Below are 16044 nucleotides of genomic sequence, written 5' to 3'. Positions count from 1 at the left end.
AGATGCAAAGCATATTTTGCCCATTGTTTTGCTAGCTTTAACTGTCATCAATCCACTCTGTTGGAACATTCTGAACAGATCGCGAGCTTCACAAATATGCATGTTTCTTATTGTGTTTGTCTCCCTTCACATGATAATTATGTACTGACAATACAAAGTGTGTACAATTGTGAACAAATTAGGTTAGCTTTGCTAAGATAAGAGTCTCGGCTCGGCTCAATCGAGACGATGGAGAAGGTACTCGACCTCCACTTGTTTTGTCAAGGGGATCACCCATCGGTCATACAACTCGTAAACCACCGAAGGGGCGACTTTGAAACTGGATTGGCTGCTGGCGTCGTCACCAGTTTCAGTTGGTCCGTCCAAGGTCACATCTTGGCCGAACACCATGGCCTTCTTCTCCACCCTCCTCTTCACCACATCCTCTTGGGCTTCAGATGTCAGCAGTTTCATCAGAGCATCCTTGTCCTGCATAAAAATCGAGAGATTTTACTTTGCTTATTACATAGACCATGCATTCTGGTGACCATTTATGATCATCTTAAAAAGATCAGTTATACTACATGATCATTTCAACACTGGTTTCACTGTTGGGCGATGAGATGAAATGATCGATGAAGCATGTACCTTTGAACGAATCAAATCTGTGTATCTTTGCTGGTCTCCTCTGAACTTCACTTCTGCCACGTACCTCCCGTAGTTGATCCTCCTCGAGAGCGCCTGCGAGAAGGATGACAAACACAATATCACCACGCGCATTTGGGGTATATATAGAAAAGCATGCAATGTGGCGTTCCATATCACCTGCAGGCACGCGAGATCTGATGCGGCGGTCACAGCGTAGTTGCCATCCTCGCTGCCATTGTTGGCCAGCAGAGGGAGCAGCTCGCTGAAATACATGCCCCATATGGCGTCGTTCGCGTTCACGGACGCCGCTCCGGGATGCAGATCCTGGATTGAATTTCGTCAGCACGAGGTTACGGTAAGACGGCGACAGAGTTTCTTCATTGTTGGGCAATGGAAGATGCATGGAGTGGAAGCTTACGGTGGTGAAGTTGTATGGAGGCGCCAGCGTGAAGGGCACTCTGGATTGGAAGAAAGGGACCTCCTGCTGGCTTTGGTACCATCCTGCCTGCACAAAACGTTCCACAGCTCGTCAGGTTTGTTACCTGTGAGGTTGCTTAAGTACTGCAGTCGTAGCACTAGCACAACGGTAACGTGTCTTCATTTAGAAAATAAGACCCGGAGTGTGGTCTAGCTTTGCTGTGAATCGAATCCAATGCAATATATACTTACGCTTTGTCTTCTTTGCTTAAGGTAACCAACTACTTTCTCCGAATTACTAAAGTTGTACTAAAACTGCGACAAATAATATTGATGCTTAAAGTAACTAACTACTTCCTCCGAATTACTAAACTTGTATTAAAACTGCGACAAATAATATTGATGCTTAAAGTAACTAACTACTTCCTCCGAATTACTAAACTTGTACTAAAACCGAGACAAGTAATATTGATGCTTAAAGTAACTAACTACTTCCTCCGAATTACTAAAGTTGTACTAAAACTGCAACAAGTAATATTGATGCTTAAAGTAACTAACTACTTCCTCCGAATTACTAAAGTTGTACTAAAACCGCGACAAGTAATATTGATGCTTAAAGTAACTAACTACTTTCTCTGAATTATTAAAGTTGTACTAAAGCTGCGACAAATAATATTGATTGGAAGGAGTGCCTGGTTTTGCAATATATATACTCGGTCCGGTTTAGAGTTTCCGTCAATCAAGCATTTTTAAGTTTGACCGCCATTATTATACAAGATATTACAAGCATGAACAATGTTAAATTGATATTAGCAGTTTTTTTTTCATAAAATATGATTATATTTTGAACCAGAGGGCGTATTAGTTATCACGTTCAGTCAACACCTTCCCGGGAGCATGTAACGTCTGACCGTAGTTTTCAGACGCTCAAGTCAAAACATCTTAGACATAACTACAGCAGAGGTCGTCCTCGGGCCATAACAATTGACAAGTGAGCGTTGAAAAGAGAAGAACTGAAAGCTACCAGCTACCAGGTAGCAGAGTCAAAGAAAGAGAACAAGAGAGGGAAGGAGAATCGCATCATGCATGAATGCATGCATGGATGCCATCGAGAACGAACGATCGGACTACCACACCTTGGCCTGGATCTGCTCGGACTCCCGGACGAAGAGCTCGACGAAGGAGCCGTTGCGGCGGCCATGGCGGCCGGCGGGGCCGAAGCACGGGCGATCGTCGTAGGCCGGCAGGTTCAGCGGGTGCTTGGCCCGCTCGATGAGGCTGAAGACGACGGTGTCCTCCTCCCTGGTGAGGAAGCCCCTCACCGTGTCGAGCCCGAGCCCCGCGCACGGGGGCACGACCACGAGCAGCAGCGCGATCGCGTTGCAGAAGAGGAGGAGATACGTGTGAAGGGAGGGCGCGGCCATTGGTGTTACAATCGGTTTAGCGAGCTGTTACTCATGGATGTAGGGTATTTATGGTTGCCGAGAAGGACGCGGCCGGAAGGATGATCAAAGAAGTGACCGAATGGAGAGCAAATCGATAGGTGGACGGCGACGGATCGCCGGCGGGCGATTAATTGGACAGTGTACAGTGCATGTGATGTGACTCGATTAATTGGTCTGCGTTGGATGAAGGGGTTGTGCAAGTTGATAAGCTGAAGAAGGTTCAGAGAGATGAGAAGTCAGAAGGCGCAGGGTCAAACACGATGTGAACAAATGTGGGGTGCTCTCATGCGCGCATCTCGTATACATTACAAGCGGCGGCACGTGCTGTTGGATCATCGTCACTGGAAAGGGAAATGCTAAAGCTTCCACGATAGTGGATGAATTTGGCAAATGCGTGATCCGGTGATGGTGGGCTGGGGTCACCCTCTACCTCCACATTATACTAGTTGCGAAAAGGGCTACCCTACCTAATTAGATAAGCTTATTTGTTCAAAATAAAAATTAGATAAGCTTAAACATTTTCAAAAGAAAGCAGCGCCATCTTCTTGGTGTTTAACGTCATGTGCTCCGTATATCCACTGAGATTTTTTTAGGGTACAGTTGAAAGCCCGATTCTATAAATAAAGCCAACATGACAGAGATCCAACAACGTTAGTACAACCCAGACGTGAAAGCAAGTTTATGTAACACTTACGAGGCGCGCAGGCCAAGGATATCATGTAAAGAAAATATCCCCGGATGAGTAATTGTAGGACATAAGGCGATAACAGATGTGCGGATCTTGAAGATGATCTTAAAAAAAAGCACCAGTGTCCACGGCCTTAGCGAGAGTCTTCCACTGGAGCAGAAGACGAACAAATTTAAACAAGAAATTAGTGGATCGATTATATGACAAATGTTCATTTTTTTAGAAAAGGAAGTTGAAACTCCGGGCCTCTTCATCAAAAGATGCACACAATCATTTTTATTAAAATTTTCAACAAAGCTCTTGCAAAAATATGCATTACACAACCTAAAGCCACCACTCCACACCTACAAACTCGATAACGGTGGATGCCATCGCAACGCAAAATGTTCGGGAATTTTAAAATCTCACAAATTTTGAAAATGTCCACGATTTTTTATAAAAATTCAATTTGTAAAAAAATGATCATGAATTTTAATAATGTACTCAAATTTGAAAATTTTATTTGCAGATTAAAAGGTGTTCAAAAGAATTGAAAAATATTACTGACATTAATGAAAATGTTCAAAAAATTTAAAAATATTCATTAATTAAAAAATAGGAAATAAAAAAATGTCCGAAAAAACCGTGGAAGAAGAGAAAGACGAAAAGAAAAAAAGAAAAATTAGAAAAGAAAAAAAAATAGTAGGAAAACATAGAGGGCGTGTTTGGTAGCCCGCATAGAGGCCAACCAGGCCCGCGCCGGAAGAAAAATGGGTTGTTTGCCTACCTGCGTTCACTGTTTGGCCTACATCGCACGGACCTCAAAGCACCTCCCAGCCGGGCCTGCTGGTAACGCTCAAATAGGCAGTTTTTCCAGAGCCAGGCCCTTGCGATGCGCGTGGGCGGCGGCGGCTGCACGCGAGGAGCCACACTCGAGAAGTCGCGTTGCTTCCCAGAGCGCTGGCAATAATTACCCTCACCTTCCCGCACCACTCTCTCTTCACTCTCCCACTCTCACCGGCGGTGGCGGCGTGATACATCCATTTTGTATCATGTTTTCCTATGGTTATTTATAATGTTTTTGATCAATATAACACTTTGTGGAGCAATTCTAATGCCTTTTCTCTCTTAATTTGCAAGATTTACATGAAGAGGGAGATTGCCTGCAGCTGGAATTCTGGACCTGAAAAAGCCATGTCAGAGATACCTATTCTGCACATCTCCAAATGAGTTGAAATTTCACGAAGATTTGTATTGGAATAAATAAAAAATATTGTTGAAAATAAATACCAGAGAAGGCCACCCAGGTGCCCATGAGGCACCAGGGTACGCCCACCCCCTGGGCGTGCCCTAGTGGCTCGTGGAGCCCCTGGCCAGCCTCTGATGCCTATCTTCTAGTATATAAGCCCATTTGCCCTAGAAAAAATTAGCAGAAGACTTTTGGGACGGAGCGCCGCCGTCTCGAGGTGGAACTTGGGCAGGATCACTTTTGCTCTCCGATGAGCAATTCCACCGGGGATACTGGGAAATCGAAGTCATCGTCATCACCAACAACCCTCTCATCATGGGAGGACCAATCTTCTTGAACATCTTCACCAGCACCATCTCATTTCAAACGCTAGTTCATCTCTTGTATTCAGTCTTTGTATCAAAACTCCATATTGGTACCCGTGGGTTGCTAGTAATATTGATTACATCTAGTAGTTGATGCTAATTGGTTTATTTGATGGAAGATTATATGCTCAGATCCTTAATGATATTCAATACCCCTCTGATCTTGAACATGAATATGATTTGTGAGTAGTTACTTTTGTTGCTAGTAGTGGTGTCATGTGAACTTTGACTACATGACACTTCATCATCTTTGAGCCTAAAGGAATGCATTGTGGAGTAGTAATTAGATGATGGGTTGCTAGAGTGGTAGAAACTTAAACTCTAATTTATGTGGTATTCCGTAAGGGGCTGATTTGGATCCAGACGTTTCATGCTATGGTTAGATTTATCTTAATTCTTCTTTCGTAGTTGCGGATGCTTGCGAGATGGGGTAATCATAAGTGGGACGCTTGTTCAAGTAAGAATAACACCCAAGCACTGGTCCACCCATATATCAAATTATCAAAGTAATGAACGTGAATCAAACAAGCATGATGAAAGTGACTAGATGAAATTCCTGTGTGTCCTCAAGAACGCCTTGCTTATTATAAGACACCGTGCTGGCCTGTCCTTTGCTACAAAAAGGATTGGGCTGCCTTGCTGCACTTTTGTTACCGTTACTACATATTGCCTGTTGCAAATTATCTTGCTATCAAACTACTCGTTACCAATAATTTCAGTGCTTGCAGAAAATACCTTAGTGAAAACCGCTAGACATTTTCTTTTGCTCCTCGTTGGGTTCGACACTCTTACTTATCGAAAGGACTACGATTGATCCCCTATACTTGTGGGTCATCACGACGTTCAGCGGATCGACGAATAGCAAGGCGACCATCGGCATCCGCAACATCACCCGCCACACTTCCGCAATGGCGGTAAGCACTGCTTTCACCTCCTCACATACTATTTCGCATTCGATCCGTGTTCTAGGCGAATGGGGAATCGGGGTAAATATCCATAGAACTGATCATAACATCATCATGAGTTCCTAGTAGCGATGGATTTTAGGGTTCCGATCCAGATTGGGTACAAGGGGAATGGGGATTGGGGGTTAATCTTACACAGTAGTTTCAAATCTTAGCCCCGGCGACCCTGGAGGTGGTTGGAGCAGCGGGTGCCCTTGGCCTTGTTTTGTCCTCTGGCCAGGCCATCGTCTTGTCATTGTCGCAGGAGTCCAGACCGATTGGCAAAGTACGGTGGCCTAGCTCCGGTGCCCTGACAACCATTTCCACCTCTTCTTCCTCCTCCGGCTCCAAACCGATGACCTCCGGCACCACCAAAATCCTATTCCAATACGCTGCAGCACGCTGGTCATGAGGAGCCCTGTACTCCCTGCACTTGGACCACCTTTCCCTCTATACAGTGTCGCTGGAGTCGGCATGATTCATGGCCCAACGAAGGATTTCGACTGACATAGCGCCCTTTGCTGGGTCAGGAATCAGCGTCTTCAACTCCTCCGTTGTTGCCTTCTTCACCACATCGTGTGCCTCCTTGTGCATGTCTTCGATGCTACTGAAGTTCTAGCACACTTCCATGGTGCTCTCAAACTTGGTTGCGGTCACCGAGCAAGCACCCGAGGAAGAAAGCCCTCCATCCAATGCCCCAAGGGAAGGGGTTAAGGTTGGAGTTGGAGTTCATGGCGATGATAGGAGAAAGAGTGAGAGACAAAATGAGAGAGGGTTAACTGAGTGCGGTTGTGGGCAAGTAGTGATTATCGGGGTGGGTAAATATAGGGGCTTTGGACAATAGGTTTTAATGCAGATCAACCTTTGAACCTTGTGCTCTTCATGACGCCATGAACTTTGTGTTGTTTATAATGCAGATTGAGATGGAGAACAATGAAAATGGCAAGGAGGTGGTGCTGCCCTTGGAGGTTGTGCCAACCACGCATGAGGAGGTGGCCACGCATGACGACGTGGTGCCGGAGGAGCTCCTAGCGACAAGCATCGGAACTACATGCACTACCATGAGGAGGCTGGGCCAACTCACTTCTACAAGGTGATCCTTGCCCCGAAGCTTGAGTGCATCTCAATGCCCCTCGACTTCACCAAGCACTTCCCAGCCGTGTCGACAGAGTTCAAGTTGAAGACGAACAACGGCTTCTCACGAAGGGTCATCGTCCGGCAGATGAACGGCAGGGTCACCCTCGATCAGGGTTGGGCCACCTTCGTCGTCGTCCATCGAATCAAGATCGGGTACATGGTGACCTTTGATACGTCTCTAACATATCTACTTTTCATAATGCTTTTCCTCTTGTTTTGGACTCTAATTTGCACGATTTGAATGGAACTAAACCCGGACTGACGTTGTTTTCAGCAGAACTACCATGGTGTTGTTTTTCTGCAGAAATAAAAGTTCTCGAAATGGAACGGAACTTTGCGAGGAATTTTTATATTAGTAAAGAGAATTTCTGGAGCCAAGAGCCACCTAAGGGGGGCACCTGGGTGGGCACAACCCACCAGGGCGCGTCTGCCACCCATACGTGAAGAGACTCCCATGTGAGACCCAACGTGTTTGAAAATACGATCACACGACTCATGTACAACAATGGTGCCAAGTATGCAACATTTTCTTCATGTATTGAGAGTCTGACTTATGGGACCTAGCATGTTTGAGTTGTTAGCTAAAAATGTTGACCTATTTTATTTATACAAATTTCAAGTTCAAAAGTCGTAATGATCCATCAACAACTCCTCGAGTTGATACATGGAATTCTTTTTAGAAGAGATACCTGTATTTTTTTTGTGAGATGTATCTGAATTTAATTTAGAGGACATGTTTATCTAGCGAACGTTCGCTAGTTTCAAATTTGCCAATGAACGCCTCATTTGCCATGCCGAAATAACTAAAATTGCTATGCATTTTTGAGGGAATTCATGAAATTTTCCATATATAGGAAAGGTTGCCAGTGATTTATTTGTTTGTTTTTGCCATCCACGTGATCAGGATCCAATGACTGTGGGGCGTTCGCTGGAACTGCCTTCTCAGCGAATGTTCGGCCATTAGCATTTCCGAATTTAGATGGATCATTTGAAAGTCTTAATTAAAATATAAGACCAACCAATGACTAAACCCTCGTTGGCTTTTCTTTATAGAAGAAACTCCATGAACACCGCGTGTCCGTGTCGGGACTCAAACTCGGATGGGTTGGCAGCAATCTCAGCCGCCCAGTCAATGAGTTGACGCCCCATCCTCTTTGAAAGTCGACGCCCCATCCTCTTTGGAAGTCTTAATTAAAACCCACGCACCGGATGTTTGGGATTGGGAAACCAAAGGGTAGTCTCGGAGGAACCAAACGCACGCACGGGGACCAACGCGACAAAGCCAGGAAGTGGAGGCCGGCGTGCGGATGCGTGATGCGGAGAGAGAAACCACTCTTCTACCAAACCCTTGCCCCAGCCATGGAACTCGCTCGCCGAGCCGCTCATCGGGCCGACGCCGGCGACATCTACGGCATTCCCACCCCTTCCGCTGATGGTAACGGAAATTCGGAACTAGCTCTTGTTCTTCAGTTGTGCGGTTGGAGCTTGGAATCAGTAGAAGTTGTCATTGTTCTGAGAAAATAGGGGATTTTAACCTGTTTTGTTAGGTACCAGTATCGCCTGCATTTATTCTCTCTTTTTAAGAGACGCAAGAACTGCTCCCTGTCTCTAGGATCTGAATACTTGTGATTTTTCCCCTATGTCTTGCACACCTATTAGATCAAGATTCAAGAACATGACAGAAAAAAGGCACCTGTTTTGGTCCATTCGAGGAATTGATAATGCGTGGCAGGCTAGGGATTTAATGATTGTGCGACATTAGTTGAAATTTCCAGCACATTTTAGAAATTAACAGCGGTTGCGTTGGGGATGCAGAGCAGATGACGATACAAGAGCTCCACCGGGAACTCTTGCACGAGAAAATCCGCCAGCGAATCATCGTGGACGAACTGGCCAAGCAGCAGGAGCTGGAGGCTGAGTTCCAGCGCGAACTCTTGAACAGTGATGTTGATGCCAGGTTCCGGCAGATCACAATGCCCCACCATGGCACATCCCCTTTGCCTCATGATGAGCCACTGGATGTACCCGTGTCGATTGCGAGGCGGCCCATCAAAGATCGGACCGTGGAATGGGATCGACCTCCACGGTGCAGGCCGGCGAGCGAGGAGGATGCACCGATCGTTGGGGTGAGCGGCTGCTTATCCTTTATATCTTCAATTTTGTTCACCTTGACAGTTGATTCATCGTATGTTCTAAATAGCCGGGATGCTGCCATCTTTCAAGATTTTTTTAATCCCCATCTACTCGCTAAATCACTAAAAGTTTGTTCTGTTCCTAAGTCATATTTATTACACATTAAGTAAAAGCTAGGCTCTAGTTCATCCCAGATATTAGGTGTGTTTTTGGAGTAAACTATGTCTCAGCTAAGATTTTGTAACTTTTCTCTTTACTGAATCCAGTTTACTATGGCATTATGCATTCAGCTTGTAGAACTACTGAATTTGTGACTAACTACCGGATCGGCGCTAAGCATCAATTAATTTGTTCTATGCATCTTTCATGTGATAAAATTCAGTAGATTGACTGTAAATCTGTATTATGGGGCATTTGCCCTTTGGTTTGTCCAATATTGACCTTTGTGAGAAACTAGCCTCTGTATTTGTTTGATGGTCAATATACTGACTTATGACTTTCAATACAAGTGATAACTATGCCTTTCATCTGAAAATGAATAGATTCTATTTTGGACTGTATATTTGTTACGGACGACAGGTTGAGCCAGGTTTTTTTAAAACATCACATTGCACCATATTGTACAGTCAAAATAATTATTTGAATATGGCTTGACCTGCAGTTTGTAGGATTTTCCGTTGTGAAATGTGGTCTAGTGTGATCATACTTACAAATCTGTTTAAACCCGTCATTTCTTACAAATACATGGTAAACAATGCAGTTTCCAAATAAAAGTGACCCTTGTTCTTACTAGGCTACAATGGTTTGTAGATCCTAGGCCTTAAATGGTTGTTATGCTTGATACTTTCTATCCCATTTGATTCCCTAGAAGCTCCTTGTGGACATTGACATAGTCTACAAAACTCAATTTGTAACCACCATTTTCCACTACAATATATTTATAGCTCCAAGAAAACCATGCAGTGTGAAAGTATTTTTCAAGACAAATTCACAGATTTTATTTTCAATTATGCAATCTGAATATCTTGAAAGATATTAATAGTTAAAATTTTAATAGTTTACTTCTCCTATATCATTTTCAATTATCTAATCTAAATACTTTTCTCACTAATCTTTATCTTGTGACAGTGCTCTACAATTAGTGCGATTGAAATTTTTAGGATGTGCTTTGCTCTGAAAACAAGCAACATAATTTACGTATGATGTCACTTTGACATTTTTATATGTTAAGTGAATAGCTGCTTATAGGTAAAGTGGGCCTCCTCAATGTATAGATTATGGATAAAATACACACCGTGGGGCTTGTAGATGCTCTTCTCTAAATACTATGATTACAAACAAGTAATGCTTAAACGCTCAACTGTAAAACAAAGCCACATATATCTGCCAGTTGCATATGGTGCCAATTTCTTGACACCATAAGTTGAATGATAGAGAATAGAACAAGATAAAGTGCATTCTAAATAGAATATGGCCCTTTTAGTTACATCAGGGGAATTTCACTCTATGCAGATCTTTCATGGTATGGAAATTTGTACATCATATATGTCTAGTAAAGGTCGTAATATCTTTGTATTCAGTTGATACGATCTGTATGTTGAAGAAGGAAATGGGATTAGCCATGCCATTTTATGCTAATAAGAACTCTCTTGAGCAGGCTAAGCAGCACAAAAATGCACTCTCTGGGATGAAGAGGAAACGGACTGCAGAAACTCCATCGTTGATTTGCAGCATCTGCGACGCAAAATGCTATCGTGAAACAGATTTACAGAATCACTTAAGAGGCAGAAGGCACCAAGAGAACATAGAAGCTCTGCAGGGAGAAGGCAAGGGAGCTGAAGCGAGGCTACATGAAAAAGAAGTGCCCCAGCTTGCAGACAAAAACCTGAAACCAATGCCAACATGGTTTTGCAGCATCTGCGATGCTAACTGTACATCTCAGTCTGACCTCAAGAATCACCTCCGAGGCAGAAGGCACCAACAGAACATAGAAGCTCTGCAAGGAGATGGCAAGGACCCTGAAGTGTCAAGATGGATGTGCAGCATCTGCAATGCTAACTGCACATCTCAATCTGACCTTGAGAGTCACCTCCGAGGCAGAAGGCACCAAGAGAACATAGAAGCTCTGCAAGGAGATGGCAAGGACCCTGAAGTGTCAGGATGGATGTGCGACATTTGCAATGCTAATTGCACATCTCAATCTGATTTCGAGAGTCACCTCCGAGGCAGAAGGCACCAAGAGAAGATAGAAGCTCTGGAAGGAGATGGCAAGGACCCTGAAGTGTCAAGATGGATGTGCTACATTTGCAATGCTAACTGCACATCTCAATCTGATTTCGAGAGTCACTTCCGAGGCAGAAGGCACCAAGAGAACATAGAGGCTCTGCAAGGAGGTGACAAGGACCCTGAAGTGTCAAGATGGATGTGCGACATTTGCAATGCTAATTGCACATCTCAATCTGATTTCGAGAGTCACCTCTGAGGCAGAAGGCACCAAGAGAACATAGAAGCTCAGCAAAGAGATGGCAAGGATCCTGAACTGTCAAGATGGATGTGCGACATTTGCAATGCTAATTGCACATCTCAATCTGACTTCGAGAGTCACCTCCGAGGCAGAAGGCACCAAGAGAACATAGAAGCTGATGACAAGGGAACTGAAGCGTCAAGATGGATGTGCGACATCTGCAATGCTAACTGCACATCTCAATCTGACCTCAAGAGTCACCTCCGAGGAAGAAGGCACCAAGAGAACATAGAAGCTCTGTAGGGAGATGGCAAGGGAACTGAAGTGTCAAGATGGATGTGCAACATCTGCAATGCTAACTGCCTGTCTCGATCTGATTTCGAGAGTCACCTCCGAGGAAGAAGGCACCAATCAAACTTGCAAGCCTGAGTTCTCAGGGCATGCAATCGAGATGCCTAAACATAAGTAAGCATATAACTCATAAACCTGAGTAGGATCTCTTCTATTTTGGGGCTAACTTATATGAGAGCGGTTGGCCTGGGCTTGGTAGACTCAATTCTAGAACTTGGCAACGGTTAGCTGTTTGTGCCGAGAGAAGCTCATATGGAGCCATTTGGTACTTTGCACATGAGAGATGCAAAGCATATTTTGCCCATTGTTTTGCTAGCTTTAACTGTCATCAATCCACTCTGTTGGAACATTCTGAACAGATCGCGAGCTTCACAAATATGCATGTTTCTTATTGTGTTTGTCTCCCTTCACATGATAATTATGTACTGACAATACAAAGTGTGTACAATTGTGAACAAATTAGGTTAGCTTTGCTAAGATAAGAGTCTCGGCTCGGCTCAATCGAGACGATGGAGAAGGTACTCGACCTCCACTTGTTTTGTCAAGGGGATCACCCATCGGTCATACAACTCGTAAACCACCGAAGGGGCGACTTTGAAACTGGATTGGCTGCTGGCGTCGTCACCAGTTTCAGTTGGTCCGTCCAAGGTCACATCTTGGCCGAACACCATGGCCTTCTTCTCCACCCTCCTCTTCACCACATCCTCTTGGGCTTCAGATGTCAGCAGTTTCATCAGAGCATCCTTGTCCTGCATAAAAATCGAGAGATTTTACTTTGCTTATTACATAGACCATGCATTCTGGTGACCATTTATGATCATCTTAAAAAGATCAGTTATACTACATGATCATTTCAACACTGGTTTCACTGTTGGGCGATGAGATGAAATGATCGATGAAGCATGTACCTTTGAACGAATCAAATCTGTGTATCTTTGCTGGTCTCCTCTGAACTTCACTTCTGCCACGTACCTCCCGTAGTTGATCCTCCTCGAGAGCGCCTGCGAGAAGGATGACAAACACAATATCACCACGCGCATTTGGGGTATATATAGAAAAGCATGCAATGTGGCGTTCCATATCACCTGCAGGCACGCGAGATCTGATGCGGCGGTCACAGCGTAGTTGCCATCCTCGCTGCCATTGTTGGCCAGCAGAGGGAGCAGCTCGCTGAAATACATGCCCCATATGGCGTCGTTCGCGTTCACGGACGCCGCTCCGGGATGCAGATCCTGGATTGAATTTCGTCAGCACGAGGTTACGGTAAGACGGCGACAGAGTTTCTTCATTGTTGGGCAATGGAAGATGCATGGAGTGGAAGCTTACGGTGGTGAAGTTGTATGGAGGCGCCAGCGTGAAGGGCACTCTGGATTGGAAGAAAGGGACCTCCTGCTGGCTTTGGTACCATCCTGCCTGCACAAAACGTTCCACAGCTCGTCAGGTTTGTTACCTGTGAGGTTGCTTAAGTACTGCAGTCGTAGCACTAGCACAACGGTAACGTGTCTTCATTTAGAAAATAAGACCCGGAGTGTGGTCTAGCTTTGCTGTGAATCGAATCCAATGCAATATATACTTACGCTTTGTCTTCTTTGCTTAAGGTAACCAACTACTTTCTCCGAATTACTAAAGTTGTACTAAAACTGCGACAAATAATATTGATGCTTAAAGTAACTAACTACTTCCTCCGAATTACTAAACTTGTATTAAAACTGCGACAAATAATATTGATGCTTAAAGTAACTAACTACTTCCTCCGAATTACTAAACTTGTACTAAAACCGAGACAAGTAATATTGATGCTTAAAGTAACTAACTACTTCCTCCGAATTACTAAAGTTGTACTAAAACTGCAACAAGTAATATTGATGCTTAAAGTAACTAACTACTTCCTCCGAATTACTAAAGTTGTACTAAAACCGCGACAAGTAATATTGATGCTTAAAGTAACTAACTACTTTCTCTGAATTATTAAAGTTGTACTAAAGCTGCGACAAATAATATTGATTGGAAGGAGTGCCTGGTTTTGCAATATATATACTCGGTCCGGTTTAGAGTTTCCGTCAATCAAGCATTTTTAAGTTTGACCGCCATTATTATACAAGATATTACAAGCATGAACAATGTTAAATTGATATTAGCAGTTTTTTTTTCATAAAATATGATTATATTTTGAACCAGAGGGCGTATTAGTTATCACGTTCAGTCAACACCTTCCCGGGAGCATGTAACGTCTGACCGTAGTTTTCAGACGCTCAAGTCAAAACATCTTAGACATAACTACAGCAGAGGTCGTCCTCGGGCCATAACAATTGACAAGTGAGCGTTGAAAAGAGAAGAACTGAAAGCTACCAGCTACCAGGTAGCAGAGTCAAAGAAAGAGAACAAGAGAGGGAAGGAGAATCGCATCATGCATGAATGCATGCATGGATGCCATCGAGAACGAACGATCGGACTACCACACCTTGGCCTGGATCTGCTCGGACTCCCGGACGAAGAGCTCGACGAAGGAGCCGTTGCGGCGGCCATGGCGGCCGGCGGGGCCGAAGCACGGGCGATCGTCGTAGGCCGGCAGGTTCAGCGGGTGCTTGGCCCGCTCGATGAGGCTGAAGACGACGGTGTCCTCCTCCCTGGTGAGGAAGCCCCTCACCGTGTCGAGCCCGAGCCCCGCGCACGGGGGCACGACCACGAGCAGCAGCGCGATCGCGTTGCAGAAGAGGAGGAGATACGTGTGAAGGGAGGGCGCGGCCATTGGTGTTACAATCGGTTTAGCGAGCTGTTACTCATGGATGTAGGGTATTTATGGTTGCCGAGAAGGACGCGGCCGGAAGGATGATCAAAGAAGTGACCGAATGGAGAGCAAATCGATAGGTGGACGGCGACGGATCGCCGGCGGGCGATTAATTGGACAGTGTACAGTGCATGTGATGTGACTCGATTAATTGGTCTGCGTTGGATGAAGGGGTTGTGCAAGTTGATAAGCTGAAGAAGGTTCAGAGAGATGAGAAGTCAGAAGGCGCAGGGTCAAACACGATGTGAACAAATGTGGGGTGCTCTCATGCGCGCATCTCGTATACATTACAAGCGGCGGCACGTGCTGTTGGATCATCGTCACTGGAAAGGGAAATGCTAAAGCTTCCACGATAGTGGATGAATTTGGCAAATGCGTGATCCGGTGATGGTGGGCTGGGGTCACCCTCTACCTCCACATTATACTAGTTGCGAAAAGGGCTACCCTACCTAATTAGATAAGCTTATTTGTTCAAAATAAAAATTAGATAAGCTTAAACATTTTCAAAAGAAAGCAGCGCCATCTTCTTGGTGTTTAACGTCATGTGCTCCGTATATCCACTGAGATTTTTTTAGGGTACAGTTGAAAGCCCGATTCTATAAATAAAGCCAACATGACAGAGATCCAACAACGTTAGTACAACCCAGACGTGAAAGCAAGTTTATGTAACACTTACGAGGCGCGCAGGCCAAGGATATCATGTAAAGAAAATATCCCCGGGTGAGTAATTGTAGGACATAAGGCGATAACAGATGTGCGGATCTTGAAGATGATCTTAAAAAAAAGCACCAGTGTCCACGGCCTTAGCGAGAGTCTTCCACTGGAGCAGAAGACGAACAAATTTAAACAAGAAATTAGTGGATCGATTATATGACAAATGTTCATTTTTTTAGAAAAGGAAGTTGAAACTCCGGGCCTCTTCATCAAAAGATGCACACAATCATCTTTATTAAAATTTTCAACAAAGCTCTTGCAAAAATATGCATTACACAACCTAAAGCCACCACTCCACACCTACAAACTCGATAACGGTGGATGCCATCGCAACGCAAAATGTTCGGGAATTTTAAAATCTCACAAATTTTGAAAATGTCCACGATTTTTTATAAAAATTCAATTTGTAAAAAAATGATCATGAATTTTAATAATGTACTCAAATTTGAAAATTTTATTTGCAGATTAAAAGGTGTTCAAAAGAATTGAAAAATATTACTGACATTAATGAAAATGTTCAAAAAATTTAAAAATATTCATTAATTAAAAAATAGGAAATAAAAAAATGTCCGAAAAAACCGTGGAAGAAGAGAAAGACGAAAAGAAAAAAAGAAAAATTAGAAAAGAAAAAAAAATAGTAGGAAAACATAGAGGGCGTGTTTGGTAGCCCGCATAGAGGCCAACCAGGCCCGCGCCGGAAGAAAAATGGGTTGTTTGCCTACCTGCGTTCACTGTTTGGCCTA

At 44.1% G+C, this 16044-nt stretch overlaps 3 protein-coding genes across 3 annotated transcripts; 1 reads left to right on the top strand and 2 right to left on the bottom strand.

Annotated features, from left to right (window-relative positions):
* Positions 1–87: 87 nt before the first annotated feature.
* LOC125524382 (chorismate mutase 2, cytosolic-like) lies at positions 88–2763 on the bottom strand. Its single transcript, XM_048689437.2, has 5 exons — positions 2181–2763; positions 1046–1132; positions 805–951; positions 628–720; positions 88–468 (listed from the first exon to the last, which is right to left on the bottom strand). Exons 1-5 carry the CDS (start codon positions 2466–2468, stop codon positions 217–219), a joined length of 867 nt encoding a protein of 288 aa, XP_048545394.1. The 5' UTR covers positions 2469–2763; the 3' UTR covers positions 88–216.
* A 5284-nt stretch (positions 2764–8047) lies between these two features.
* On the top strand, positions 8048–12024 carry LOC125524383 (uncharacterized). Its single transcript, XM_087535447.1, has 3 exons — positions 8048–8286; positions 8667–8977; positions 10642–12024. The coding sequence occupies exons 1-3, from the start codon at positions 8061–8063 to the stop codon at positions 11464–11466; spliced, it is 1362 nt and encodes a 453-aa protein (XP_087391573.1). The 5' UTR covers positions 8048–8060; the 3' UTR covers positions 11467–12024.
* A 143-nt stretch (positions 12025–12167) lies between these two features.
* On the bottom strand, positions 12168–14843 carry LOC147959239 (chorismate mutase 2, cytosolic-like). Its single transcript, XM_087535448.1, has 5 exons — positions 14261–14843; positions 13126–13212; positions 12885–13031; positions 12708–12800; positions 12168–12548 (listed from the first exon to the last, which is right to left on the bottom strand). The coding sequence occupies exons 1-5, from the start codon at positions 14546–14548 to the stop codon at positions 12297–12299; spliced, it is 867 nt and encodes a 288-aa protein (XP_087391574.1). The 5' UTR covers positions 14549–14843; the 3' UTR covers positions 12168–12296.
* Positions 14844–16044: the final 1201 nt, after the last annotated feature.

This window comes from Triticum urartu, chromosome 7A (genome assembly GCF_056163025.1).
Source record: "Triticum urartu cultivar PI428250 chromosome 7A, HENAU_Tu73, whole genome shotgun sequence".
NCBI lineage: Eukaryota > Viridiplantae > Streptophyta > Magnoliopsida > Poales > Poaceae > Triticum > Triticum urartu.
The sequence above is the reverse complement of the archived record's forward strand: the minus strand, read 5'-3'. Positions and strand labels throughout refer to the sequence as shown.

What these genes read in the sequence shown, in the direction of transcription:
- LOC125524382 (XM_048689437.2), bottom strand. Translation starts at nt 2,468, where the DNA reads ATGGCCGCGCCCTCCCTTCACACGTATCTCCTCCTCTTCTGCAACGCG. An exon ending in CTCCATACAACTTCACCACC is followed by an intron (nt 952 to 1,045) that starts GTAAGCTTCCAC and finishes AATTCAATCCAG; the next exon opens with GATCTGCATCCCGGAGCGGC. An exon ending in CAGATTTGATTCGTTCAAAG is followed by an intron (nt 469 to 627) that starts GTACATGCTTCA and finishes ATTTTTATGCAG; the next exon opens with GACAAGGATGCTCTGATGAA.
- LOC147959239 (XM_087535448.1), bottom strand. Translation starts at nt 14,548, where the DNA reads ATGGCCGCGCCCTCCCTTCACACGTATCTCCTCCTCTTCTGCAACGCG. An exon ending in CAGATCTCGCGTGCCTGCAG is followed by an intron (nt 12,801 to 12,884) that starts GTGATATGGAAC and finishes TCCTTCTCGCAG; the next exon opens with GCGCTCTCGAGGAGGATCAA. An exon ending in CAGATTTGATTCGTTCAAAG is followed by an intron (nt 12,549 to 12,707) that starts GTACATGCTTCA and finishes ATTTTTATGCAG; the next exon opens with GACAAGGATGCTCTGATGAA.
- LOC125524383 (XM_087535447.1), top strand. Translation starts at nt 8,061, where the DNA reads ATGTTTGGGATTGGGAAACCAAAGGGTAGTCTCGGAGGAACCAAACGC. An exon ending in TCCCACCCCTTCCGCTGATG is followed by an intron (nt 8,287 to 8,666) that starts GTAACGGAAATT and finishes TTGGGGATGCAG; the next exon opens with AGCAGATGACGATACAAGAG. An exon ending in AGGATGCACCGATCGTTGGG is followed by an intron (nt 8,978 to 10,641) that starts GTGAGCGGCTGC and finishes TCTCTTGAGCAG; the next exon opens with GCTAAGCAGCACAAAAATGC.